This window comes from Nelumbo nucifera, chromosome 4 (assembly GCF_055504915.1).
Source record: "Nelumbo nucifera cultivar China Antique chromosome 4, China Antique-T2T, whole genome shotgun sequence".
Classification (NCBI taxonomy): Eukaryota; Viridiplantae; Streptophyta; class Magnoliopsida; order Proteales; family Nelumbonaceae; genus Nelumbo; species Nelumbo nucifera.
Window position 1 is genome coordinate 9,340,178 of NC_142652.1, and position 27,921 is coordinate 9,368,098.

Consider the following 27,921-nt stretch of genomic DNA (forward strand, 5'->3'; position numbering starts at 1 on the left):
ATCAAAGAAGAGGATTTTTTTTGGATAATATATAAAGTGTGACTCTTAATCATTCATTTTATTCTGTATTAACTTTCAACAGGTTCAGGAATTTGAATTAGAAGCCACAGAGCAGAACTTTGAAGCAACAAGTGACACAGAGCAGACAGAGATAATAGCAACTTCAATGAATGAGGAAGAACTGCAGAAACAAAACAGAGAGGATTTGGAGAGAAGCAAGAAGCTTGTCATGTGTGAGGAGCAGATTGAAGAGGATTTAGGGAAAGAAGAGAACAAAAATAAAAAAATAGATATGGCAACCATCACCATGGTGAAAGAAGGGTCAAACTTGCAGGAAGCCGAACAAGGAAATATGTATGGTGCTTCTGACTCTGATTCTGAAGATAAAAATAGAACAACAATTGAAACAAAGTCAACTAGCCCAGAGAACCAACATGTTGGACATGTGAACCTGGAGAAGACAACCAATTTAAGTTTGAACATAGACAAGGAGATCCTAGCAGCAGAAGAAAATCTTGATACAGATGAAGGTGAACAGAGGATAAAGTGTGAAACACAGGAAGGAGCTTCTGATATGGTACCGCTTTTTGAAAACCAGGTTATTGAAATGACTGCTCAAACAGAGAACACTGCTAGTAAAGTTCTCTCAGATGACACATTGGAAGAGAAGTTTCATGAATCTTCTGTATCAGAAATGAAAGAAAAGGCACTCAAGTCAATGAAAACGAGTCAGGGTATAAATGATGAGGTTCCAATAGAAAATGAAGCCCAAGATATGAACCTGGAAACCACTTTATTTTGCAACACTACAGAAGATATGTACACACAGAAAGAGGAGCCCAAGAAGCTTGAGGAATTCATTCAAAAGAAGACTCAGGATATTGAGAAGGATAGTTCAAAAGAAGGGCTTCAGGAAGATGGGGGCATAAAGCTAAACAGACCCACTGAACTAGATTCTGAAGAGTGTATCTCTGAGTTTAAAAATGATGCTATTCAAGAGATGGAGAGAACTAATGAATGCACTGAGCCTAGTGCTTATAGACAGCCAGAAATACAAAAAGATGAGGAGAGTTTGGTGGAAAGCTTAGAGAAGGACAAATCAGATGGTGGACAGCCATTGGATGAAGCACCTGAAGATCTTGAGAAAACTGATCTGACTGCAAACATTGAAAAGGATATCATACACTTGGAGAAAGAGGATGATCATGTTAAGAATGTTGAAGAAAGTTTTGAGAACATTCCCGGTGAAGGTGACCTTGAGCACATAATTATGTCAAGGACAGGAAATGACGGTGATGAAATAAAAGAGGCTTCTGATAGTGCAAAAAATGAAAGTAATCTGGAAGAGGTCAGTGAAACATAATCTGAATATTTCAATTACTTCCTTAATGTGTTCTCCATTTTATTCAACAGATATCAAATTCATTAATAACATAGCATCTTTTCAGCAGAATTTTGGAGATGATGATCCATGTGAGAAGATTGAAGGGGCCTATGAATCACTGCCTGGAGATCAAGGCAACCAGATATTCCCCAGAAATGGTGAGGACTGTGAGGTTAAGGTCCACAATACTGTGTGCTTCAAAGATCAAGTTGTTAACCAAAACTTTCAAGCAGATGAAAAGGTTACCATGATTCTTGAGGAAACAGGAGCCAATTTGGAGGCAGAAGATCGCACCAAGAAAACAGAAGATGCAAAAGAGACCATGATGGATGGCATCTTAAATGACAGTGATAAGGTCAGATAGGTCAAACTTCTTTTAGTTTCCATTTCCCTTCTTATTTTGTTTGATATGTTGAATCTTTGTCTACTGTACAGATGCCTGAGGGAAATGACAATGCTGATGCAAGTGAGAGCACTGAGAAACAGACATCTCTTGGGGATGGAGTACTTCATGAGGTCAGCTAAAACTTTGAACATTGGTGCATAATGTCTCAAAGTTCTACCTTTTTTATGAATAAAAGTTCTACCATTTTTTCCATTACTCTAATCTTATTCATTTAACAGATCACTAAAGAAAATGATGAGAAGACAGAAGCAATAAACTTGAAGGATGAGGAAGTTCCAATTAACAAGCCTGAAGCTTCTCCTATTACAGAACTATTAGAAGAAAAGATAACACAAAAACAAAGTACTGAGAAGTTTGCAGATGGGTCATTGTTGGTCTCTGGTGTGTATGAAGGAACAATTAAAGAGGAGATTTTGGAGGGAGCAGAGAAAAGTAATGAAAAGCTTGATGATGCATCTGTTATGACAATAACAGAAGAGACAAGTTTAGAGAAGAGTGAATCAGAAGCTGAGAGGACTGTAGAGGCCTCTGGTGTTGGTTCTCAAGAGAAGATCTCAGAAACAGTTGAAAAAAATGAAACTAGTTTACAGCATGGAGAAATCAAAAGTGTGAAGCTTGATGAAAACTCCAATCCTGTGCAACCAGTTCTCACCATTGAAGCTATGGATGCAGAAAAGGAGGATGTCATTGTGGAAAACCTGGTTGCAGATGAAGTTGAAGAAACCAACAGGTTTTCTGATAGAGTATCTGAGTCCAATGATCAAGGTGTTGAGGTAATTGCTGAACCTCAAAGCACAACTGAGACTAGCCCACAGTGTGAAATCAGAAGAGTGGAGTCCAATGAAAACCCCAACCCTGTACCTTGGCTACAGTCTAAAGAAGCCAACAGTGTGAAGTCTGATGAGAACTCCAATCCATTGCCTCCACTACATCATGAGGAAGCCAAAATTTTGGAGAATGATCAGAAATCCAATCTTGTGACTCCACTTTCAACCATTGAGGGTAAGGATGACAAAAAGGAGTATCTTCTAGTGGAAAACATGGGCGAAGATAAAGTCAAAGAAGAAATAAGCAAGTCTTCTGATACAGTATCCCAATCCAAAGATCAAGGTTTTGAAACAATTACCGAATCTGAGATCACAGTTGATCAGACTCCCTTAGCTGATGAATCAGAAGCAAAGCTTCAGGATCCATACGCATTTGTTTTGGAACCGGAGGTTGCAATGGCAACCTCAATTGAGAAAATAAAAGACAAGATGTTTAAGGAATATGAAACCATGGAAGAGAAGAGTTCAGATTTTCCTTTTATCATGGAGACATCAAAAGAGACAAGCTTTCAGAAAAAAGAGATCAGGGATCCTGAAGTAGTGTTGACAGTGGGAATTGAAGGTACAGAGAATCAGAGCTTAATTGAAAAGATGTGCTTGCAGAGAGAAGAGCCCAGGAAACTTGCACAAGCATATAAAAAGGGGCTCGAAGACATAATGGAGAGTCCAAACACAGAATCCGAGGAAAAAGTAGTCCAGAAGCTGGACAAATCTTTGAAAATAGACATTGAAAAACAATTTTTTGAGACAAAAGATGCTCATTCACTCTTGGAGAGGGAAAAAATTACAGTAGTGAATGAACCCAGTGAATGTAGTGAACATCAGACTCCGAAGGATGAGGAAACCTTGGAATCAAACTCACAGAAGGAAGAATCAGAACGCCAGAAGCTTGAAAATACCTTCAGTGAAGTTTTTGAGGGACCTGAAACAGGTGGTGTAAGAGCAGACACTGAAAGAGGTATCCTGGAGAAAGATGGCTGCAATGAGAACTTTGAAGAACACTCTGAGGAAGAGAGAAAGGTATGTGAAATAAACAGTGTTATCATAGAGAAAACACACACACACACACACAGAGGTAGAGCATGCCTTCCCCTCTCTTCATCACTAAAATAAACCCTTAACTGGTCCTCCTTTCTTCTGCATTTGAATTTTACTAATCTAGTATCTGTGAATCAGAATCAGAATTTGGATGCAATCGATCCGCACGAAAAGATTAATACTGCAGAACTAGAGATCACAAATGAGAACCTCAACCTTGAGAAGCTTGAAAAGATTTCTCAATCTGTCCCCAAAATCCAGATTGATCAAATACTTGCCAACACAGAGAAAAACAAAAATAAGGAAGATGGAGTCCATGTCATAGACCAGAGTACTGTATTGGTTGAAGAAAGTCAGCATCTTGAGAAGGCTGAACAAGATCAGTGTGAGGAAGAAAATGAAGTAAATGACATTGCAAGAGGAGAGGAAGAGGTCATTTGGACTATAAGAATTGACTTTATTTAGTTCTCTCTCTCCTTCCCCTCCATTCTCTTAGTATTTCTTACTATTTTCAGTTAGCTAAGTCAAATCTCTATGCAGGTGTCTGAAATGATTGAGGATCACACTCCAAGTGAGAAGGTTGCAGAATGGATACCTGAAGAAAAGGGAGTATTAGAGGACCAACACCCTTCGTGTGTCACTAAAGAAGTGGCTAAAGAGGATAATCAAGAAGGAAAAGAAGAGGTAAAGAAGGTTGAAGAGGATGCAACTGCATTGGAGCATGAAGATCAGATTAAAGAATTGGAAGGTGTAGAAGATCATAAAGAGAAAATAAATGAAGTAAGACTAACATGCGAAAATTCCAAGGAAGAGGTCACATGGAACATAAGAAATGAAACTTCATTTAGTTTCTTCCATATCCTATTTTTCTTTTCATGTGTGTGCAGTTTGTAATATTGAGGCTTTACCATTACAGGCATCCAAGGAACTTGAGGATGTGAACGCAAGTGAGAACACTAGAAAAGTGATTGCAAAGGAAAAGAGAGCTGTCCTGGACTCTTACCTAGTTCCTCTGGGAGAAAAGATATGTAAAGAGATGCACGATGAAAAGGAGGAAGAACATGTTCTAAAGGTGGCAATTAAATTGGATCACAAAGATCAGACTTACAACGTGGAGATTGAAGACGAACTAAGAAAGAAACTAGATGAAGCAAATGAGAGTGCAAAGTGTGAAACATTAAATGAAGAGGTCTGTTGGTGTATAACAACTCAAATATCACCTGTTCTGTGTATCCTCAAGTGCTGTTAAGTTGAAACTTTATCTCTTTGTACAGGTGTGTTATGAAATTAACAATGCTAAAGCAAACGAAAAAATTGAAAAGAAGATTAAGGTGGAAGAGCAAGCTCTTAAGGAAACTTCCATAGCTTTCAGTGAAAATGAAACAATCAGAAGCCAACAAGAGGATGAAAAAGAGGGCAAGAAGATTCAGGATGCAACTAAATTGGCCTCTGGAGATAAGAATGATGAAGAAAGAGGCAAAAAAGATATGACAGGCTACAGTATTGCAAATGAAGAGGTCAGTTCCCAGAATACAAGTTTAGACCTTCCAGCAGTGGGTCTTTGACTGTCATAATACACTTTCATAAAGTTGCTTTTTTTCTAAAAACAAATTTTACCAAAAACATTTCCTAAATTTAGTGGCCTATTAATACCTAACTATAAAGGTACTAAAAAATAAGAATCCCTCTCTAATCATGTCCAAAAGGTACAATCTTATGTTGGTTAAATGGTGGCTAATCAAACATACAACCTGATGGCTGGATTTCTTTTTTTTTTTTTTTTTGATGAATGAAGAAATTTGTTAGTTCAGAAAAAACAGTACAGGACTGGATTTCATTTTTTTTCTCTCTCCTTCCCTAGTCTTGTATAAATCAATTAAAATGTTCACCCTCTAATGCAGGTCAAAAGCTCTCACTTTATATTGGTGGAACAGAGGTTAGAAACTACAGGTTCTATCAACCAGACAGGAACTGTGGCCATGGAGGACAAGCAAGAAGTACAAGTCAAAGTAGGCAACATGCCTGAAGAACTCTCTGGAGTTGTATCTAAAATATCAGTTCATGAAAGAATGAAGAAAAAAGAAGATCACTCTGAAAGCAGAATTGAAGATACAAGCTCTCAAAAAGACCTTACTGAAGCAGAGAATCTTAAGAGCACTTTTTCTCACAGAGAATCTAGTCCAAGTGGCATTACTGAATACTTGCACAAAAAAGACATGGAGGTTCTAACCAGTGACCCTAGCAATCCATCTCTCACCAAGGCTTCACAAGAAAAAGCACCAGAAAATAGAGGCAAGATGGCAAGAGATGAAGAGGTAATAAGACAGTCGGTATTTGTCAAACAAGCAGAAGTTGAACTGAGCATCCCAAGAGACGTAAAAGAAGAAAACATTAATGATAAGGTGAGCCTTAACACCACAGAAATTGAAATTTTAAAAAAATAGGGAATACTATGAGAAAGTTTCTAACACTCCCCTGTTCTGCAGGCTCCCATAGAAGAAATTCTAAAGAAGGAAGGCAAAGAGAAGTCTGAAGATGGCAAGATCCATGAAACAATATGTACAGACCAGAATGGCGAAACCAAAGTTCAAGAAAGAGAAGACCAGTTTGTTGTCTTATCTACTGAACAGGCAACTGTAGGGAGATGCATTAGAGATGACACCGAAGAGCTTGATGCCGCTTCTAATTTTGTACTCAAACTCAAAGAGAACAGCCATGTGAAGACTGATTTGGTGTCTGAAGCACAGATTCAGACAAATGAAGAAACAGAAAGCACAAATATAGAGGATGCCGGTAGTAGAAATCAGAATCTTGATCTTTCATCTGATATCCAGCATCTAGCCAAAGAGATACCAACAATAGATGGCACTTTGAATGTTCCAGAAGTCATTGAAATCTCCCAGAACATTGAGATACTCGAAGAGGCCTCTGGTGGAATATCTCAAGAAAGGATCTTGAGAAAAGAAGCTTCAGTTAAGGGCACAGGGACAAAGATTCCAACTGAAGACAGAAACATTACATCTGTGCCACAGCATACTATTGAGAAGACCTTACAAGAAGCAGAAGTGACATATCAGAGACCTGGAGAAATTTCAGGAACTGAGCCAGAAGAGAAGGCAGTGGAATATGGAACAAAGAATGGAGTGGTTGATGAAGCTGGAGAAACAATTGAAGAGGTCAAGCCTTCAGATACAGATAAGGTTTCATTATCTGATCTCCTACGGAGACCCACAAAAGAAACTTTGCAGATGGTTGCCCAGGATACAAAGCCACCAGGCAATGATGACCAATTGGAAAATAAAGAGGAACAAACCATGCAAGTGGAAGAAGAGAAAACAGATGAAGAAGAGAAAGATGATGAGGAAGAAGAAGATGAACACAGAAAGGCAGACTCAAGTTCTGATGCCCCACTCCTGGTAGAAGCCTCTAGAGATGTGGATGCTAAACGAACCCATAAAAAATCTCATAACATACTGTCAGGTGTTGGGTCCAAGGTCAAGCACTCAATTGCCAAGGTGAAAAAAGCAATCACTGGTAAGTCCTCCCAACCAAAGCCAGCATTGCCCAAATGAGCGAGCAGATGACTGTTGGCAGTTGAAACCAAGTGAATGGAGGATCTAGTTTGAAATCATTTCAGTGGTATATTTACTAGTAGTATTTTGTTGGTCTGATGTTTTCCTGAGGTCTGAGCACAGTACTTGTACATTTTCTGTTTAAGTGTCAACCACCATATTGTATGAGTGTATTAGCTTTAGTTTGTACATACGACTACATGGGCACCTTCTACACTATTTATTCTATTATTGCAACTGTCAGATAGAACTTTAAAAGTTCTAAGTTAATAAATTTAGGGAAAATTCCACTTTAGTACCCTAAACTTTGGGTATAGTGTCAAGTTAGTACCCGAACTTTCGGACATGTCACTGTAGTACCTAAACTTTCAAAAAGTGTCAAATTGGTCCCTGCCATTAACCAACCGTCAGTTATCTGTTGAAAATGCCAAAACTACCCTTCAAAAGAAGACACTGTTCATTGTCTTCTACCTTGAGACTGAACCGGTTGAGGTGTTGAAACCTGCATTACTGAAGCCTATTTAATTGGGGTTGGAGCGGTAGTACTTTGGTAAAAGATTCAAAGAGAGGACAGTGATACTTCTACTTCATCCGAATTCCGACTTTCAAGCTCAGACAGTACCAAAGAACTAAAGACAAACTCAAAACCCTTCCATCCGACATGTCCACCATGCCGGACTTACTTGTTTGGTCATCATAAAATACAAGGTGATTAAACAAATTGAAAAAGTGAATTCCACATCCTAAAACCCTCTTCTTGTCTCTTTCGTTCTTTCCCCTTCCAATTTCCAACCATTTTTCTCCCTACGCGGACTCAGAATACCGCCCAGGATTTTCAAGACTGGCTCAGCCTCTCTTTCATCTTCTCCTCTCCCGCCTTTCTCTTCTCCAGTCGTTCATTCTTCAGCTGGTAAGGCGTAAGAGAGGACTAGTCCGTTTTTGCATTTATTCTATGATTTTGTTATTCTCTTTTATTTTTAGTACTATTTTGTTTTTTTCTTAGTTCATTTCATGGAGAATATTCAGTTCATCAAATGAAGGGAGGATCTAGCTAGCTTCCTCTGTAAGGTTTGAGCTGTAAAACGAAACCTTTAGCCATCTTCAATGCTTTTTCTCTTATAAGATTTTGGGCCTTAGGGCTAGTATTTCTCAGTAAAATTCAACTGGAGTAAGGCGAAGATAATGAAGAGTCTCCTTACTAGCATGTTGCCTGTTAGGGCTCCGATCCCCCACAGTCAAGATGAGGTCGAATATTCGTTTGCTATGGAGTACCATGGTCCTCCTGTCACTTGCGACCTCCCTCGAGCAGTGCCGATTGACATCAAATGGATCCCGACCGCTACTGTGGTTCCTCCTACCACTCATTGTGCCAGATCCTTCTAGCAAGAACTCCAAAGAACTAACCCTAGGTTTTGACAAGATTGTTTCTCCCACATCCGTGATCGCCTTTGACCAGAGAGATAGAGGTGGTCCTGATTGTGGATTATCAGGTGAATTTAGTAGCTCATGCACGTTAGCATTCTCACGAGTTGAAGGGGGTAGCCGCCGCCTCTGTTCGTTTCAAACAAAGGAGGAAGGTGAATAGTGCCAAACAGTAGAATTGACAGGGAATCAGGTAGAAGATAAGGGTAGTTTTGACATTTTCAATAAATAACTGACGATCAGGCAGGGAGTCAGAGACCAGCTTAAGTATACAGTTCGGATACTAACTTGACACTACTCTAAAGTTCAGGTACTAAAATGGAATTTTCCCATAAATTTACTATAGAAGCATATAGAATAGATTCGAAAGGGAGAGGCAGAGAGCAACTACGAGACGAAAAATAAACAATACGAGAAAAAAATAACGGAAGAACGAGACGACTCACTCTTTGTTTTCCAGGTGAGAAAAACGTGACGACTCACTCCTTCACCAAAATAAGGAATCAAAGACATCCATGAGCCTTCGTACAACTTGCTCATCCCGAAATCCTCACCATCCATTACTTCAAAGAACAATATGTTTCAGCAGTAGAAGCAATAATTGAATTTCCATGGCTACAAAATTGAAAGTATTATATGCACATTGACTAACAGAACTGGAATGCATGAAAAATGGGTCAGTTTTGAGCTCGGTTTTCTAGCATAAACACTAGAAATGTATAAACAGAACAATCCCAATAACCAGAAGAAGAAGAAGAAGAAATCATTCAACGTAATACCTATTTCACATGCTCCGCCTTCTACTCGTTATGGGAAGAAACGCACGAACGCCCTTCCAAATTTCCTACCCACTCTCAGTCACACATATCTCAATTCATAATAGAGATGTATGGCTCCAATTCACGGCGGGTAGAGAGAGGGTAGTAAAAAGGAGTAGGAAATCTCGAGTGGCCGGAGGGAAGGAGTTAGGGTGAGAAATTAGAGAACAAACCTCGAATTCTTCAGTTGAAACCTTTTCCTGTTTCTTCGGTTCTTCAATCTGGATTCGCTATATCGATTTCCAGCATCCAACACCTATTTACTTGCCTGATGATTAATCAACACCGTTCAGTTATTGGAGCAAGTCTTAGAAGTTGGAACGCTCACCCTCTGATTGAAGCCTAAAAGTAATACAAACGGCGTACCGAAAGCTCCCTGATCCAATGGTCCACGATCACTAAGCAATAAGCAGGAGTGCAGGATGCCGGTCCATACTGTCGGTCATAATTTTAATAGTGAAGGGCATAATTGTCTTTGTAGCTTGTAACTTACAATTTATTAGAAGCCCCCTGAAGGACAGAAGGAGGGTAACGCTGGAGGAAGCACTCGCCGAGGAAAGGGATACAGATTCTTCTTTCCGCTTGAAATGAAATCAGTTTCCCATGGCTTCATTTCCCACCAAATCCGACCGTTAGGCTTACCCGCTTTTCAAACTTCCCGCCTCCCTTCCTCGTCAACCCTTCTAAACATAAAATTGTTTCGCAAAAATCTTCCAAATCCAAGTGGTTTCCGGGCATTAACTGTCAATGCTCGACAGACCCATTCCTCCGACGCAAAAACCAAGACGCAGGATGACGGCATCCCCATCGATCTCGTCAAGGTCCTCGTGAAATTCAAGTCCAGGTACAATTACATCAGAGTTCTTGAAGTTTCTAGAAAGGCCGATCACCCGTTTGCAGGGTCCAGACTCCTCTTACTCGATGGTCCCGGAAACATCCACAGCATATCCTTCCTCTTCAAGTTACTTACCAACACTTACTTCGATGCCTTTGCTACTCTCCCACCAATTTTACCTCCGGGGCCCTTGGGCATTCTTGGTTTTGGAGCAGGTTCCACCGCCCGTTTGATCTTGGAACTGTACCCAGAAGTCGAAGTTCACGGCTGGGAGCTTGACCCGTCTGTGATTTCGGTGGGTCGAGAGTATTTTGGCCTTTCCAAGCTCGAAAAACAGAACCCACAGAAGCTTTTCATTTATATAGGAGATGCACTGAAAGCCAGCGTTAGAGATGGGTTCTCGGGGATTTTGGTCGATTTGTTCGCCAAGGGCAGTTTGGTTACCGAGCTTCAGAATCCAAAGACATGGAAGAAACTGAAAAGAAGTTTGAGAAAAGGGGGAAGAATTATGGTTAATGTCGGAGGAAGTTGTGTGGAAGCCGAGGATCCAAGAAGAGACGGGAAATTAGTTATGGAAGAGTCTTTAAAAGCGATGCATCAGGTCTTTCCGGGCCAAGTGTTTGTTTTGAATCTTGGAAATAGGAAGGATGACAGCTCGATCGCTCTGACGGGTGAGTTGCCTGATCCCAGTCTGTGGAAGCAGAAGTTACCTTTATCCTTGAGATGTTATGTGGATATGTGGGTTCCTTTTCATGGATAGTATGATTTGTTCGTGTTCTCTATGTCTGTGGAGCTTTGTGTTGTATCCTACAGATATGTTGGGATAATGAATGATTTAGCAATATTTAACTTCGTTCTTTTTTTCATTCGTGTTTCACAAAATACGCATTTCCTCGGGCAAAATCAATTTATTCACGTCTTTTCTATTAACCCTTCTATGTGTTTATGCCGGGACTGATTGTCAAAATTCTTACTAGTATCTTAAGTTGTTATAGTTGTTTGTGGGAAAAAGTGCCTTTTTGCCAAGTTAGCACTAGCGTTGTTTGACGGTTATTTTGGGAGATTTGCACAAACACACAGAACATTAGAAAGAGATCCAATGGCTGTTTTAAGGATATTGTTGCCAGGTCTGCAACTGCAAATACCTTCTTAAGGTTATTCTGGGAGACTTGGTGCAACCATCAAAGGATGAAAGGAATCAGGTGCAAATTTGGAAATTTGTACCAATTGCACAATGACGGTTCATCAAAGTAGGCTATTATGCTTAATGTTCCATGCATGCTGCACTTGTTTGAATTTGATTTTGAATTGATTTCTGAAGCTAGAAAATGGACACTTCTTTAAATGGTGTTTGGTTCCATTGCCGTTTATCTGAAAAACACCACACCACATAAGCATCTCCACCAATAGACTTTGAAATGTTGTTTAATTAAACCATTTATTAAATAAATGTTTTTCTCGGGTTGTATGAAAGCTCTGTTAGGAAAAATGTCTTTTCTATGTTCCCCCAACATTTGGGCGTTTTTTCACTATGTAGCTTATGTGCTGCCTAGCTGTCAAAAGAACACTAAAAAATGTTTTTCAACCTTTTTTTTTTGTTTCTCAAGGAAGATGTACAAAACGTTTATTTAATAAATGGCAATGGAACTAAACAACCCCTTAGTCTTAGCTTCAGAAATTTCCTTTTGACTTTGTTTCCTACATGATTGTTTTCTACCGAAAAAATCCCCATGATTGGTTAAGGACAACTCCTTTTGTATCATGAAGGCAAACAATAAACCAGATGATTCACAGCCAATATACTTTACAAAAACAAGGACAGATTTATTAACCCAAAGATAGGATAAAGTGTAAAAGGTTAATAATAAGTACATTAATTAATTTCAAGAGCTGGAGAAAATAATAAAAATTGGGATATTTAGAATCTCTTTACATCCATGAATAGCCTCTGTGGTCTCCGTATTGCTCCATGAACTCATCATTGAACTTCTTGAAACTGGCCATGATTGCAGGCATATCTTCTTCAGCTGGCAAAATGGTTGTCATTAAGTGGAAGGCCCTATAAAAGAAGCAAATGAATCAACCACATTTCAAATTAATTTGTTGCAAGAAATGAAAATATAAATGCCCCTTGGATATACACAACAAGATCTCTCAAAAACATATAAGAGACCCAAGCATCTTCGAGAGAGCACAAGAATATCTCAAGAAAACAATACAATTAACAAGTACTCTTCTTTCTGGCCAAAACCTGAACCGGGGACCATGGAGATGCCTGTTGCTTCCAAAAGTTTGAGACAGTAAAAAACATCAGGAACTTTTCCAGCCCTTTTGGCAGTTTCAATTGCTTTTGGTGGTAGACGCATCTGTGGGAAGGAATACATAGCCCCTGAAACCGGTATTTTAATAAGTAGCCGATATCTCAAGATTAAGGAAACATATCACAAACTGTAAGAAGATACTAATGTGTAAAATGGAAGAAGGATTGCCCTGAAATTGTTATTTACCTTCTGTGAAGTTGCAAACAACATTTTTACAGCTGTTGAATCCATCAGTCATAATGTGTGCTCTTCTTTTTAAGGCTGCGTTTGGAAACAATGCAAATGGAGTGTAAATCCTGGTTCAGGGTAAATTTGCACTCTGGTTCACTTTTCCCTGTGTTTGGCAACATTACATTCATGCATTGACAAAATGACAGACCAATGCATATTTGCATTGATAATAAGATGTAAAAGTACACCAATAAAAAAAAGTAAATTTGCATTCAAGTGGGCTTTTGATAAAAAAAGCATATGCTTTATTGAAATTCATATTTGCATCCATTACAGCTAAAAGTCTGTTTGGTAAGAAGATAAAATTGTCAGTGCAAAATTAACCCAAGTTTGCAATTTATATGAACCGTTTTACACTCTACATATTTGCATTCACACTTATTTGCATCGTTTCCAAACACAGCCTAATGAATCAAGGGTAGCTTTGCTGCATATTTTGTAGTTCAAAATTCAAATATGTATTTAGTTCATTGTCAAATAATAGAATGCTAACTGGAACTGTATGGTGACACATTCATCAGTCCAGCCCATGAGAATTAACATTCCCAAAATTGAAATTAAGCAGACAACATGACCATCCAATCAATCGCATCCTCCAGATGGGCAAAAGAAATAGTGAAAGATGAAAAACTGCTGGCAAAGTACCACAAAAGAGCAATTATCATCATCAGACAAGAGAGTGGGTTATGGCCAAATCTAACAAGGCCACCACTCATTTGTTATAACAGTTTGATTAGCATGTATGTCTTCATTATAGATGCATGTGCTTAACAAATTAATAAAATTCCTTAATGAAATTAGGAAAACATAAATTTAAAAATTAAAGAAAAAAAAGGCCATCACCCAATGTTGGCCCCAGTTACCTGGGTTCTTGGGAGGGGTAGACTAGGTATGGTCCTAACCTCTGGCATTTCTTCACACAAAGTGGTCGCCCTCAGACTCAAATCCATGTTCTACACTTGCTAGCCTGAGATTTAACCATTACACCCATTACACCAAGTAATGGTAAAATCTAAGACTGACAAGAATGATATTCGAGTCTGAGAGCTTCCACTTTGTAAAAGAAAATGCACAAGGTTAGATCCATATCCAGTCTCACACCAAGATCCTGGATAGCCTGGGCCAACATTGGCCACCCTTTGTTTAGCCTTGTACCTTGCTTTGTCATTAGAAAACCTTTTATTATATGGCCTACAAGGCTACAACAGTTAACATTATATTTCATCTTGCATATCAAAACAAGTTTTAATCTGTCAGGATCAAATAAAAATCGTCCGTACTTTCTATGAAGATTCTAGGTAAATCGGAAAAAAAAAGAGAAAAAAAGTGTATTGGCAGTGAATTCAACTGCAACCAGACAAATTGACAACAAAAGAAATTAGATTGCAGGGAGAAAAGTGTGATCTACAGGAGTTGAACTGTAGCCATCATACCTCTCTGTAATAAACTTCAAATACGAAATGTCCCCTGGCTTGGGTGGGTTAACCATCAGGCTTAGCTGTAAAAAAAAGGGAAAAGAAAAAGTAATTATTAGGTTTAACAGGTCTAATAAGAGAAAATGGGGGCAATCCCAATAGTACCACAAAATAGAATCTTCTAGGGATTAAAAGAAATTAACCATACTATGCAGTCTGTGCTTAAGTAAATTAATCTTACTTTTTGCACAAATATTCCAGGAATCCAACTAATGTAACTGCAGTATAACTTGCAAATTTCATTTTTTTGGGATAGGAGACATACAAAGATCTGTATGGGGACATTTGGACTGAGTGATATGGATGCAACCTTATAAATTTCATCAACAGTCTGCAACAACAGATTAACATTTAACAGAAAGAAGATGAATATCGATAACCTAGTACTGCTTAGTTCAACTTTTAATCGCCTCAAAGTGGAAGTCTCGTTTTCTCATTTGCTAGAAGGAAGGAATCAACTTCATCATCATCATCACCCAAGCCTTATCCCAACTAAGGAAGGAATCAACTTACAACCAAATATTGGCATGAATACTTTGATATTGGAGGAAATATAAGGTAATCATCGTATATACTTTTAAGAATGGACCAACAATAACAGATAGAACCTGACAACATAAGGTTATCTAAATTCCTTAAGCTAATAATTGGCCTGTGGTTGTCACCATGCAGTGCTAAAGATTTCTTTCATGTACAGTTTCCCACATTTTTATCAACCAAATGAATGTAACATTTTGCTCATGTGCTAGCACATTATCATCTTGATAAGTATTTATTTTTCACTTGGCCAGACAATCCTCCAACTTCTATCCTTGATATTTTGAGGGAGGACTCTGTTATATTGAGATATTTGATGTTGGTGAAATGAAATTTGGCTTAGGCCTCCAAAAAAAAGAATGAATTAACCATGTTATGTGCCTAATGGTATATCTGTATTAGGCCTACCTTGTATGACAGCTTAAATTTGTTTGTGTTACATCATTTTTATCTTATTGAGGGAGGAACAGATAGAACAATATCTGAATTATAAAACATTAAATCCCTCCAAATATTTGCTTGGTCCAGGCTGTTTTCTTATATTAGACAAATGGCTTGTAATGTTACAAATTAACTAACCTTGATGTGCTAACAACCTCCTCCTTCAATAGTCATATGGCATCTCTCCCAGAGGAAACTCAGGTTTAAACCCAAAGAATAGAAGCAGGTGAAAAGTTCCATGGTATGGCCAGTAGGCCTTGTGTAAGTCCCTACTCACCAGCTAAGCCGGTCAGTCCTACTCCTACCTGCTTTAGGGATCCATCTTAACATTGTCTTTTTCTTTCATTCTTCATCATCTAAGCCTTGTCCCAACTATTTGGGTTTGGCTACAAGAATCCTGTTTTTCCATTTCATTCTGTTCAGTGCCATGTCCATTGTTAAATTATGAATGCTTAAATCATTTTTCACTACTTCAACCTATGTCCTTTTCGGTCTGCCCCATTCTATTCTAGCCCCTTCAATTTCTGACAGAACACTTCTTGTGGGTGCTGTTAGATGGTCTTCTCACATGTGATTAAACCATCTTAGTGACTTAGTTTACTTTCTCTCATTTTCTCACCTATGGGATCTATTCCTAGATTCCTTCTAATGACTTCATAAAATTTGGTTATATCATAAAATCTCAGGCTGGTAAGCATAAGAACATGAGTTTAGTCTGAGAGTGACTGTGTCATGCAGATAATTTTGGTGGTAGGTCTCTATCCAGTTCACCCCTCTCAAGATCCCAGATAGCCGGACCAACATTAGACAATGCCCCTTGTTACAATATAAAAGTCAATTCTATAGTTCAATCAAATATGTATCCTTATGACTCTCTGGTATGGTGAACAAAATCTAACCAGAACATATAAAATAGGACATAATGATGAGAGTCCTGCTATGATACTGAAAAGGTATGGTTACCTAACAAGTAACAAACTGGTAATCAATAAATCTGCATATTTGTTCAAATTCATGTTTTAGGAATAGTACCTTTTCAGTACTATAAAAATTGCCTAAGGATGTCCTTATAAACTATAAATCAGTAACAAATTCTCACAATTTAATTAGACCATTTAAAGCAGTTAAAGGAAAGAAGTAGACCTTTGGGGGAATGTTTGTCATCTCAAAGTATCCTCCTCATTGTCCACATTCACCCCAATATCCTTTGGAGACTGTATGAAAAGACACGAGTTGGACCTCCTTGCTTATGGGTGGGCCCAGGTCCATCAAAACCTTGAAGTGTTTGCAGACCAGTTAGTTTTAACAGGAAGAGCCGCTCTCAAGCACATAATAAAAATTAAGGGCAAGGAGCCAAGGACCATAAATACTATACCTTTTTTACACTTATGAAAGGACGCTCATCTTGGTATATGTTCTGCTGATAAACTTCATCTGCAAGCAGGACTAAGTTTTTGGAGACAGAAGTGTAGTATTTCCTTTAGATTAGCTTCACTCAGACACTGACCAGTAGGGTTTCCTGGATTTATAATTACCATAGCTCGGACCTGATCAAATCCATTACATAAGAAATAATTTAGTGATAATCAGAGTCTCCAATATGTGCAAGTTGAAGAAGACAGAAAAGCTTTTCAATAACTGTACTATGGTTCACCTGAATCAATCAAGTCAGATATCTACCCTCCTGTATACTTTTTTTATACACTGACCAACAGTTGAGGAATTTTCCTATATTTTAATCAGCCCCCCCCCCCCCCGGGAGAAGAACATTAAAGAATCCAATTTAATATCAAAATATCAGGTCCATATGCAACAACATAGAATTAACTGTTACCGTTTGATGAATATCCCATAGAAAATCTTCTTTGTTACAAAGTTGCCTTATTCATGGCTCTTTGGATGAGTAAGACAGAAAAGAAGAGGTATAAATTGTTTGCCAGTGAACAAGTTTAGATTTTCACATTGTTGCACTATCCAAACACAAGCATGGAAGAGATACTGGCATAAAATTTACACACACACACACACCAAAAAAAAAAAAAATTGAAGGATGTGGCATGGACATGGGACCTGTTTTGAAGTACCCATGTAGCTTAGGATGTATATATAAAATGAGTTTGCTCTTCAGTATATTCAGGACCTGAACCTAGCTCTTTTTCCAATAAGTGCACTCCTATTGCATATGCCCTATATGTTTATCACTCATTTGACCAAAAAACAGAAAAGGTTTACAATTTTTATGTTGTCTGAATTTTTAAGCCAATGATTGATGAACACAGCAAGGCAGTCATAACTTGTTTAATGAGAGCCTTTGCCTGTTCCTAATTGCAGTCCACATCTTACCCTTGGTTCAAGCTAACATCATGTTGGCAGCCTTTTCAAGCATATGAATTTAAAAGAAACTTCTTGAAACTTCACTAAGTTAATGAGACTGATGCTATATTTTGACCATTCAATTATCTCATAGGGACTTCACAAAAATTTTTTAGTGGTTCAGGTAAACTGAGTTAACCATGGATCATCTCATCAATTGAAGTGCCAACCACACCTTAGGTATTGATTGCTAAAAATATTTTCTGTGCTTTATTGGAATAATGAAGGTGCACTCACTGTTATTCCTCTAGAATGAGCCTGTGCAACTGACTGACGAATGTTATTAATGTCGAGACCCCAATTTGCTGTCTCTTCCAGGTAATATGGAACAAGAGAACCGCCGAATAGAGATATTGTAGCAGAGTACAGTGGATATTGAGGTACTGGGACCAAAATCTGCCAAATAAGATTATCCACCAAAGTGGATCTAAAAAGCATAGGAAAAAGAAAAGTAAACTCTGCATGTAAACAGAACATAGAGAGACAAGTATCCTCCACATATAAACAGAGAAGGAAGATAAGAAAAAAGTGAGATGAGATGAGAAGCATTCTTGCAGCAACCAAGGAGAAAAGGAAAAAAAATATTGGCTAAGGCTGTGTTTGGATAAGCTTCAGGATTTGTGCTTTTAAAGCCCAAAAGCACAAAGTTCCAATTTTAGTTTTGTGCTTTGAGGTTGGGGCTTAAAAGTGCTTTGGCTTTAGATTGTTATGCTTTTAAAAGCAATTCTTACGAAATGCTCAAAACACTTTTTGGTTCATTTTTGTTTCCCACAGCCCAAAGCTCAAGAACAAAAGCTTATTCAAATCGAACCAAAGTCATTCAGGAGTCAGGACTTGCCCCATCCTTTTCACCACGGATGATGGTATTCAAGTTCTGCTTTACCCCTTTGCTTGCACCATTTGTGAGATATATGAGTTCTGGGTCACTGCATATGGGTCCAAATGCATTAAGCAACTCAGCTTATAATTTAGGAATCCAAAAACTTTTACAGAAGATTCGATACCTAACATTATTACCTTGTGTTTTCTCTGTTGCTACAGTAGTCCGAACCAGTAGAAGAGGAGAAGAAGAAGAAGATGAAAGAACAGTCGAACTTAATAGGTTAAACCCTATTAGCCGACCCTTAATATTGATTAGGCTCTAATTAGTAGTATAAAGACTAAACTGCCCCCACTTAAGTATGGGACAGGAAGTCTCTATAAAGACTGCCACATAAGCACATAACTTAACAGAAGTCAATTGACTAATCTACCCTTATTCGGCTAGCTCTAACACTCCCCCTCAAGCTGGAGAATATATGTCATATAATCCCAGCTTGTTACATATATAGTTCACTCTTCCTAAGCTTAAGTCTTTTGTAAACAAATCTGCCCACTGATCACCTGAGCCCACATGTTTTGTGCTTATCTCTCCAGTAAGGACCTTCTCCCTCACAAAGTGGCAATCAATCTCTATGTGCTTTGTTCTCTCATGAAAAATAGGGTTGGATGAGATGTGGAGTGCAGCTTGATTGTCACAGTACAATTTCATAGGTTTATCCATGGAGAACCCGATGTCTTGTAGGAGATTCCTAAGCCATACTAATTCACATGTAATGTGTGCCACAGCTCTGTACTCGGCTTCAGCACTACTTCTAGCCACAACCGTTTGCTTCTTACTCTTTCATGTCACAAGATTTCCTCCAAGAAACGTGCAATAACCTGTAGTAGATCTTCTATCAGACACAGAGCCTGCCCAATCTGCATCTGTATACCCAATTACTTCAAGTTTTCCTCCTGGTTTGTACAATAACCCACGGCCCGGAGCTCCCTTCAGGTACCTTACAATTCTAAGAACTGCATCCCAGTGAGGTATACGAGGGTTCTGCATAAATTGACTCACCACACTGACTGCAAAGGAGATGTCTGGTCTCGTGATAGTCAAATAGTTCAGCTTCCCCACTAGCCGTCTATACCTTCCAAGATCATCAAATATTTCCCCTGTATCATTGCTCAACTTAACATTTGGTTCCATAGGAGTTTCAGCCGGTTTTGCACCTAACAGTCCTGTTTCATCCAGTAGATCAAGAACATATTTTCTTTGGCACAGGTTTACACCTTGTCTTGATCTAGCAACTTCTATACCCAAGAAATACTTCAATGTCCCAAGGTCTTTTGTTTGAAAATGATTTTGCAGAAAGACCTTTAGTTTATTGATTCTCAATTTGTCACTACCAGTTATGACAATATCATCCACATAGACCACTAATAAAATCTTTCCGGCTTCTGAATCATAGCTGAACACTGAGTGGTCAACCTGGCATTGTTTCATTCCAAAATTCTTCACCACTTCACTAAACTTCCCAAACCAAGCACGAGGCGATTGTTTCAAACCATAAATTGCCTTTTTCAGTCTGCACACCTTACCATCCTCCCCCTGAGCAACAAACCCAGGTGGTTGCTCCATATATACTTCCTTCATAAGGTCACTATGAAGGAAGGCATTTTTAATGTCAATTTGAAACAAGGGCCAATCATACACAACTGCCAGGGAAATTAACACACGGACAGAGCCAATCTTAGCCACTGGAGAGAAGGTCTCCATATAGTCTACTCCATATAATTGTGAATAACCTTTAGCAACAAGTCTGGCCTTCAGACGCTCCACACTACCATCTGGCAAGTATTTAACAGTATATACCCATTTACAACCCACAACATGCTTACTAGGTGGAAGAGTAGTGAGCTCCCACGTGTGAGTATGCTGAAGGGCAGAGAGTTCCTCCTCCATTGCCTGCCGCCACCCAGGTGAGCTAAGAGCCTCTTAGACATTCTTACGTATAGAAATAGATGACAATAGTGAAACAAACTGGCGATGTGAGGCGAAAAGGCGAGATACTGAAACAAAATTGGAAATGGGATGGAAGGTATAACTACGTTTACCTTTTCGTAAAGCAATGGGTAGATCAAATCCTGAGGGTTCAGGAACAGGAGCAACAACAGGATCCGCAGACAAGGTAGAAGCTGGAGGAGGAGCCGGTGTCTGTCGATGAGTATAAACGTGCCGGATCGATGGTCGTTCAGTAGGGATCTGCACGGGAGGAGGTGAAGGGTCAATCCCAACAGGAACACCCGGAACGGGATCACGGACTGGAAGAGGAAGAGGAAGCAAAGGTGGAGACACATATACTTCAGGTCCCGAGAAGAAGGGGACAGACTCAAAAAAGGTGACATCAGGGCAGACATAGCACTTCCGAGTAATGGGATTGTAACACTTGTACCCTTTTTGAGTCCGAGAGTAGCCAAGAAAGACACACTTAATGGAGCGTGCATCCAGCTTGTCTATTCCATGACTCAAATTGTGAATAAAGCACACACAGCCAAAGATACGAGGTGTTAATGGAAAGGGAGACAAGGTGGGGAACAAGATAGAGAAGGGAGACCGACCATGAAGAATGAAGGAGGGCATCCAATTAATGAGGAAACACGCAGTAAGTACAACATCACTCCAAAACCGTTTAGGAACACTCATATGATGAAGAATAGACCGAGCAGTTTCAAGGAGATGACGGTTCTTTCGTTCAGCCACCCCATTTTGTTAAGGAGTGGATGCACATGAAGTTTGATGGATGATGCCATGCTGTTCTAAATACTGTTGAAAGGAAGTAAGAAAGTATTCACGACCATTATCTGAACGAAGAATTTTGATTGGAACACCAAATAGTGTACGTATTTCAGCATGAAATTTTTGAAAAATGGAAAATAATTCACTCATTTCTTTCATTAAGTAAATCCATGTCATCCTTGAACAATTATCAATAAAAGTGACAAAATACTTGTAACCATTATAAGACTCTATTTTGATCAGGCCCCAAACATCTGAATGAACCAAAGCAAAATGACTCAACATACGACTTTCAACTCTAGGACTAAAGGAAACACGACGATGTTTCCCATACTGACACGACTCACACTGTAACGACGACAAATGACTCAAAGACGGAACCAGTATCTTGAGTGCCTTGAGAGATGGATGTCCCAGTCGACAATGCCACTGTAGAGGAGTGAGAGAAGTCTGAAGTGCAACTGACGATCCACCACCGTCAAGGTAATACAATCCACCAGCCTCATGCCCCCCACCAATCTTCTTCCCCGTCTTGAGATCCTGAAAAACACAAAAGCAAGGGAAAAATGTAATAGAGAAATTAAGAGTCTTGGTTAATTTACTAACAGACATAAGATTGAATGGATATTTGGAGACATATAGAACAGATGATAAAGAGAGAGAAGTCACGTCAACATTACCAACACCACAAATGGGAGAAGAGGAACCGTTGGCAAAGGTAACAGTTTGAGATGTGGAAGTTTCAGAGAGGGAAGAGAACACACCTAGAGTCCCGGTCATGTGATCAGAGGCTCCAGAGTCAATAATCCAGGGAGAGGGTTTGGATGATAGACAAGCTATACCTGAGTGGGCAAGGGTGGCAGTAGTATGTTGTGAAGTAGTCTGGAGGAACCGCTCATACTCATCACGCGGTACACTCACCATCTCCTTCCCGGAAACAGATGTAGATGTGGAAGGAGTTAGATCTGCCTGTTGGTTATCACTGACATCAACCCCACCAGCTACAGCATGATTGGCCCATGTAGAAGGAGGGTCATGGAGATCATAACAGAAATTTACCGAATGTCCGTCCCTGCCACAATGGGTACACTTCCTTGTAGAGTCACTTTTTCCTTTGCCACGACCTCCCCCTAAGTCACGACCACCACCACGGCAAAATACGGAACCACCACGACCTCCTCGAGAGGCATGTCCTCCCCCTTTAGTACCACGTCCACCTCCTCTGGCTATCACAAATGCTGATCTGTCAGACTGTCTGGGATTCTCTATAGGTCCCAAAGAAATCCTACGAAGTCGTGCAAACATTTCCTCAAGTGTAGGAAGAGTAGAGCTCCCTAATATTTGGGCCCTAACTGGTTCATATTCTGATTTCAACCCCACTAAGAACCTAGTGGCATCTAGTTGTTCCCTCTGTTGTTGCTGAACCTTAACATCTTGAGTGAGGGGATGATAGACATTGAGTTCATTTCTGAGGTTCTTCATACTGGCATAGTACTCTTCTAGGGTTTTATTCCCTTGCTGCAAATCAAAATACTCCTGATAGAGCTGATATACCCTTGTAGTATTATCCTGCCCAGAATACAGCTTCTTGGCATGTTCCCATATATCCTTAGTTGTATCTAAGAACATAAAGTTGGCACTTATTTTGGGTTCCATACTATTCCATAACCATGTCATAATTTGGGCATCTTCCTGTTCCCAATCATCAAACCCTGAAGAGTCAGCTGGTGGTTTATCTTCCTTCACATGCTTCATTTTCCTCTTTGCCTTGAGAAAAACTCCTACTGACTTGGCCCATGGAACATAGTTCTTACCATTAAGTTTAATTGAAGTCATCTGTACACCCAGATAGTCAAAGGGAAACACCACACTAGGTTTCTGATCACTACAGCCATCTCCAGTTGCTGCCATGATGCTCTTCCGATGTTGCTTCTAATCTGAATTCCCAGTCACCAACTAAGTACTGTTGTCAGGAGTTTGATGTTCCAGAAACTACAGCAGTCCCCAAACACAATGATAGGTACACAAGCTTTTGTTCTTGTTCACACCACTACTGATTTCACAAAACCATGAATCACACTGACATTAATTCAGCATTTACTCACAAGCACCATCACACAGCCATAGCTGTCACACATGGTGCAGACCTGTCTGACCTTTTTCAGAGGGCACTACAAGTCCAAAGAAAACTCAATTAGTGCCACTGCAGTACCCCTTACACCATTCGGCCACCTGCAGTAACCCTTACATCATTCGACCACTATAAACACAGCCTGTTCTTGGACATTTTTCCAAGAACCAAGGCAACAAACAACCTAGTTCTCTAGGTTCTGATCAGTCCTCACAGATTTTTTGAAGATTTTCAACCCAGAAATATCAACAGCACAAAAAAAAAGGAGGTAACCAACCTTCTTTTGAGAGCTTCAGTCGACCATTCACTACTAAAGTTGTTCTCTTGAAAAAAAAAAACAGGTTATGCGCAGAGAAAGAGGAACTGAGGTGTTCTCAGACCTAGGCTGAACCTGTGTTCTCCACTGTCAGCCCAAAAAGAAGAAAAAGAAGAGGCCACGAACAGAAAGGAGCAGGTCATGAATCTATGAGGAGATTAGAGGGCAACGTCCTGCTCTGATACCATGTTTTCTCTGTTGCTACAGTAGTCCGAACCAGTAGAAGAGGAGAAGAAGAAGAAGATGAAAGAACAATCGAACTTAATAGGTTAAACCCTATTAGCCGACCCTTAATATTGATTAGGCTCTAATTAGTAGTATAAAGACTAAACTGCCCCCACTTAAGTATGGGACAAGAAGTCTCTATAAAGACTGCCACATAAGCACATAACTTAACAGAAGTCAATTGACTAATCTACCCTTATTCGGCTAGCTCTTTTTTTTTGATGAATTATTCGGCTAGCTCTAACACCTTGGATACCCATCACGCCTTTCAATGAACTCTGCAACCTCCTTCCTTATTCCTGGAAATCATCCAGAATCACTATAAGCACCTAAGTTTTCAAAAAATAATGCATAAGTAGGTTATTCATATTGTCTTTCATTTTATGGTCTTTCCCACTCCTTTCATATTTAATCAAGACCAAGTTCTCTACAAAAGATAGAACATGGTGATATCTCGAATAGTAAACACTTTTTCATGCATGAACATAATATGCAAGATATATCATACCTAGACCACCCGATGTCATTGAAAGATAATGTTTGGATCTTGCAATAGCATCTGCTGGGAAGATGAGTCCCATATTAGGATCATCTAATAAAAATGGAGCTTGACACAGAGCCACCACCTACAATAAGAATTATTGCATATCAAAAACAATAATGGTGGGTCAGGCATACCAAGAATAGAGCATATCCGAGCTAAAAGAATAAAATTTTCTGTAAACAATTTTCCATTTAATTTTCAGTAAAGATTTCATAAAGCTAAATACATATTCTTCAAAACTAATAAATTTGAAGATTAAAACAGATTATTCCTATAAGAGAGTAAAGAAAAAGGAAACATAAAGGCTACCTTTCCCTACATTTTCCTTCAAACCAAACATAGCCAAATTGTTAAACAACCTGCCGAGGAAAGATCAATGGCTTCTGTCCTAGAGCATGAGGGTTGCCAACATTTGTAAAAATAATCTGCAAAAGACAACTGCAAAGGTAAGAAGGGCGAATAACATACATTTAAGAAAAAAAGGAGCCATTAAATATAAAAAGATGAATAATATTGAAATAAATCAAAATCAAAATTTGAAACATCTATATACTCCTATAATTTAGCTAGGTTAAAGTATCATAATGTAATCAGAGACCAACTTACTTGTATATTCATATAACGATTAGTACCACAAAATGTGCCACTTTATTAGTTCACATTTTACAGGAATATAATGACAATCTACTGTACAACCAGTGAAAAGCAAGTCAAAGCCCATTCCCTAAAGTTGCAGCTAGACAATGCCAATAATTAAAATAATGATGACCAAAGAGAAGAACTATATATATCTTGATCTAAAAAAGAGAACTATATCCACCTTCTTTCCTTCCTTCTGAAGCTCAGAAGCTCGAAGATAGAGCTCGTCTCTAACAGCATATGCAACCTTTTTCACATTTTCATTAATCGAATCATAATCTAATGGCTTTGGTTGCATGATGTTGATGTCACTGATATGAATATGAACAGAGGTTCAGCAGACACCTACAGACTCGGTTCACAACCTGAAAACCTTTCATGGAAATGAAAAGGATTCAGAACTTAAAAAAAGAAATAAACGTGGTGAAAGTGAACATATTAAACCCATCAGAACATAGAATCAAAGAAAATAGTAATTTTTACACTTTGCCTACCATCACAAGAAAGACAAAAGATACCTTGTTCTCTTTTGGTCAGTGGAATGAGGTGCCTCAGTGGCCATATAAATTAAAAAAAAAAAAAAAAGGAGCAAAAGATCACCTGTGGTGGCACATTTCATAACAGCCCGCTTTCAAGGGTAAGTAAACTATCTGGCATATGTTTGGTTTCATGTGAATCTAACTTTCAAGTGGCAGGAGTGTATTCCAGAGTTCAAGATAAGGAGAGGCTCGGATCGCACAGTGCTTAGAAGTTAGAATGAAAATACCCGACCCATTCCTCAAGAAACAAATTTTGAATCGTGTTTTGTTTCGAGAAGCAAAAAGAAGTTGCTTTTTTTTTTTTTTTTTTTTGCTGCAACATATCAGATTTAAGCATTAAAATCACCAAGAACAAAAACAATAACATCAGGGGGGCGTTGAGTCAACCCAGGTCTGAGATAACCTACCATCCCTATAAGAAGTAGCAAGTTTATGAGCTAATACATTTTCTTGACTCTTAACATGAAAGAAAGACACAGCATATAAATCTGAGAACAAGGACAGAGTATCGTTAATAATTGGTTTACTACGCCATGAGCAAAAAGTGAGGCGTCTCTTCAAGCAGTTGATGTCTGTTGAATTATCTCCCAAAATGTGAATCACCTTGGCTAGTTATTTCTCAGCAGGGAGAACTGCCTTATAATTAGCGGTGAGTAAAAAGAATCGAAAAATCAATCGACCAAAAAAATCGATCAAAATCGAATCGAAAAAATCGATTAATCGAATTGACCGGTTCAGTTTCGATTTGGTGTTTAAAAAAATCGAAAATATTGGTTCAGTTTCGGTTAACCAATATAAAAAAACGATGGTTAACCTAACCAACCAGTATACATATATTTCTATATTATATATATATATATATATATTTAATATTTTTTATTATTATAAATTAATAAATATGTATTATATATAAATATATATTTATAATATATGATATATTATTTATTATTTAAAATATAATATTTCATATATATTTATAATTTTTTATTATATATTTATATAATATATATTGTAAAAATAAAAAAATAAAAAAACTGATGAATCGAACCAATAATTAACCAAACTGATCAACCGATTAATCAATTGATTTCGATTCAGTTTCAATTACCAGTTTTTTAAAAACCGATAATACTGATTCAGACAAAAAAAAAAGGCCCACGGTTCACCGAACCGCGAGCACCCCTACTTGTAATAGACAGCCCAGGCCTCAGCATATTCAATATCTACCACCTCCAAAGCATCAACTCCAGCCTCCAAAAACTTCAGGGTTCTTATTAACCAAAACCCAAGCACTAGTTGCTTTCTTATGTTTCACCGCACCATCCACAAAGATCAAAATCTCCGCTTGAGCCTGCGACAATTATATTCCATTTGTCTATCTTGTCGAGCTGTGGTGACAGCATGTTATGTTCAACACTAACCCTGTGTGCAGAAGCCAATAGCCATTCGTTTCATTTGAGAGGACTGACTTAATTACCTCAAAAGGGGTAGAAGCCACTGCTTGGAATATGATTTGGTTCCTAGCATACCACAATTGCCATAAAATGTAGACTGTAATGAGAAAGATAGACATGGATTGCTCATTACTGATGCATACATTTTGAATGCAACCCTGGATCCAATCAATTAATGATGAAGATCCAACACTAAGTTCAGGGCGCCAACACAATGGAGAGCCCTACCAAACTGCACGAGCATATGAGCAGTGCAAAAAAATGTGTTCAACAGATTCCACCTCGTTGCATCCCCATGGATAATAGCTTTCATGATTAGTCGAAAATAACCTGTCTCTAGTCTTGAGTCCATTGTGCAGAACTTTCCAAATGAAAAGCTGAACGCCATGATACAAATGCAATTTCCAGAACTTCTACCAGGAGAGATCAACTTGAAGATCCATTTGACTGAAAAGGAACCAGTCTTCTCATAAATCCACAACCGAGAGTCCTCTGAATGTACATGTTTAGAGATGGGAAATTGTTTAACTGCATTGATGGTCAAATGTATCAATCCTTGATGTCATAATTAAAAAATAATAATAAAAAAAAAAGATAAAAACACACAAAATTATAAAAATACAAAAAAATATAAAAAATATTTGAGCACATTTATAATATTGTATATTCATCATATTAAACAAAAAATGTGACAGAATTTACTATCACCATCATCATAAAAAATCGCTCATGTCTTTGAAAATAGTTGAGATCTTCTACCAACAAAACACATTCCAACCCTCTAACAGT

The 27,921-nt window shown here is 38.6% G+C and overlaps 3 protein-coding genes and 1 long non-coding RNA gene across 23 annotated transcripts in view; 2 read left to right on the forward strand and 2 right to left on the reverse strand.

Annotated features, from left to right (window-relative positions):
* Positions 1-7,464, forward strand: part of LOC104591472 (uncharacterized) — a 47,929-nt gene extending 40,465 nt beyond the window's left edge. For 10 of the 19 annotated variants that reach the window (XM_088904093.1, XM_088904094.1, XM_088904078.1 and 7 more), the window contains 10 exons: positions 83-1,348; positions 1,449-1,739; positions 1,820-1,900; positions 2,009-3,637; positions 3,794-4,087; positions 4,196-4,468; positions 4,572-4,844; positions 4,930-5,172; positions 5,557-6,057; positions 6,142-7,464. In XM_088904093.1, the coding sequence (XP_088760219.1) occupies positions 83-1,348; positions 1,449-1,739; positions 1,820-1,900; positions 2,009-3,637; positions 3,794-4,087; positions 4,196-4,468; positions 4,572-4,844; positions 4,930-5,172; positions 5,557-6,057; positions 6,142-7,227 (5,937 nt within the window). In that variant the 3' untranslated portion in view covers positions 7,228-7,464. The remainder of the gene's footprint in view (positions 1-82; positions 1,349-1,448; positions 1,740-1,819; positions 1,901-2,008; positions 3,638-3,793; positions 4,088-4,195; positions 4,469-4,571; positions 4,845-4,929; positions 5,173-5,556; positions 6,058-6,141) is intronic. The other 9 variants (XM_088904079.1, XM_088904091.1, XM_088904095.1 and 6 more) reach the window with 7 other exon arrangements.
* LOC104591474 (uncharacterized) overlaps positions 1-9,634 on the reverse strand; it is a 49,282-nt gene extending 39,648 nt beyond the window's left edge. The window contains exons 1-2 of one of the 2 annotated variants that reach the window (XR_016085793.1): positions 9,429-9,634; positions 9,096-9,212 (exon numbers count right to left, since the gene is read on the reverse strand). This is a non-coding gene — a long non-coding RNA (uncharacterized LOC104591474). Of the gene's footprint in view, positions 1-9,095; positions 9,265-9,428 lie in introns of both variants that reach the window. The other variant, XR_016085792.1, reaches the window with a different exon arrangement.
* Positions 9,635-9,659: 25 nt separating this feature from the next.
* Positions 9,660-11,168, forward strand: LOC104591471 (S-adenosyl-L-methionine-dependent methyltransferases superfamily protein). Its single transcript, XM_010250313.3, has one exon. It carries the CDS (start codon positions 10,055-10,057, stop codon positions 11,060-11,062), a length of 1,008 nt encoding a protein of 335 aa, XP_010248615.1. The 5' UTR covers positions 9,660-10,054; the 3' UTR covers positions 11,063-11,168.
* On the reverse strand, positions 9,994-26,408 carry AOAT2 (alanine-2-oxoglutarate aminotransferase 2). The gene is given in 12 exon segments (XM_088904097.1): positions 9,994-12,361; positions 12,554-12,691; positions 12,810-12,919; positions 14,288-14,352; positions 14,595-14,660; positions 16,451-16,582; positions 16,683-16,767; positions 16,769-16,854; positions 17,918-18,063; positions 24,465-24,582; positions 24,810-24,925; positions 25,321-26,408. Coding segments are annotated over 10 exon segments (915 nt in total). The 5' UTR covers positions 24,538-24,582; positions 24,810-24,925; positions 25,321-26,408; the 3' UTR covers positions 9,994-12,347.
* Positions 26,409-27,921: the final 1,513 nt, after the last annotated feature.

Excerpts from the sequence above, each read along its gene's own strand:
- LOC104591471 (XM_010250313.3), top strand. The coding sequence starts at position 10,055 with ATGAAATCAGTTTCCCATGGCTTCATTTCCCACCAAATCCGACCGTTA.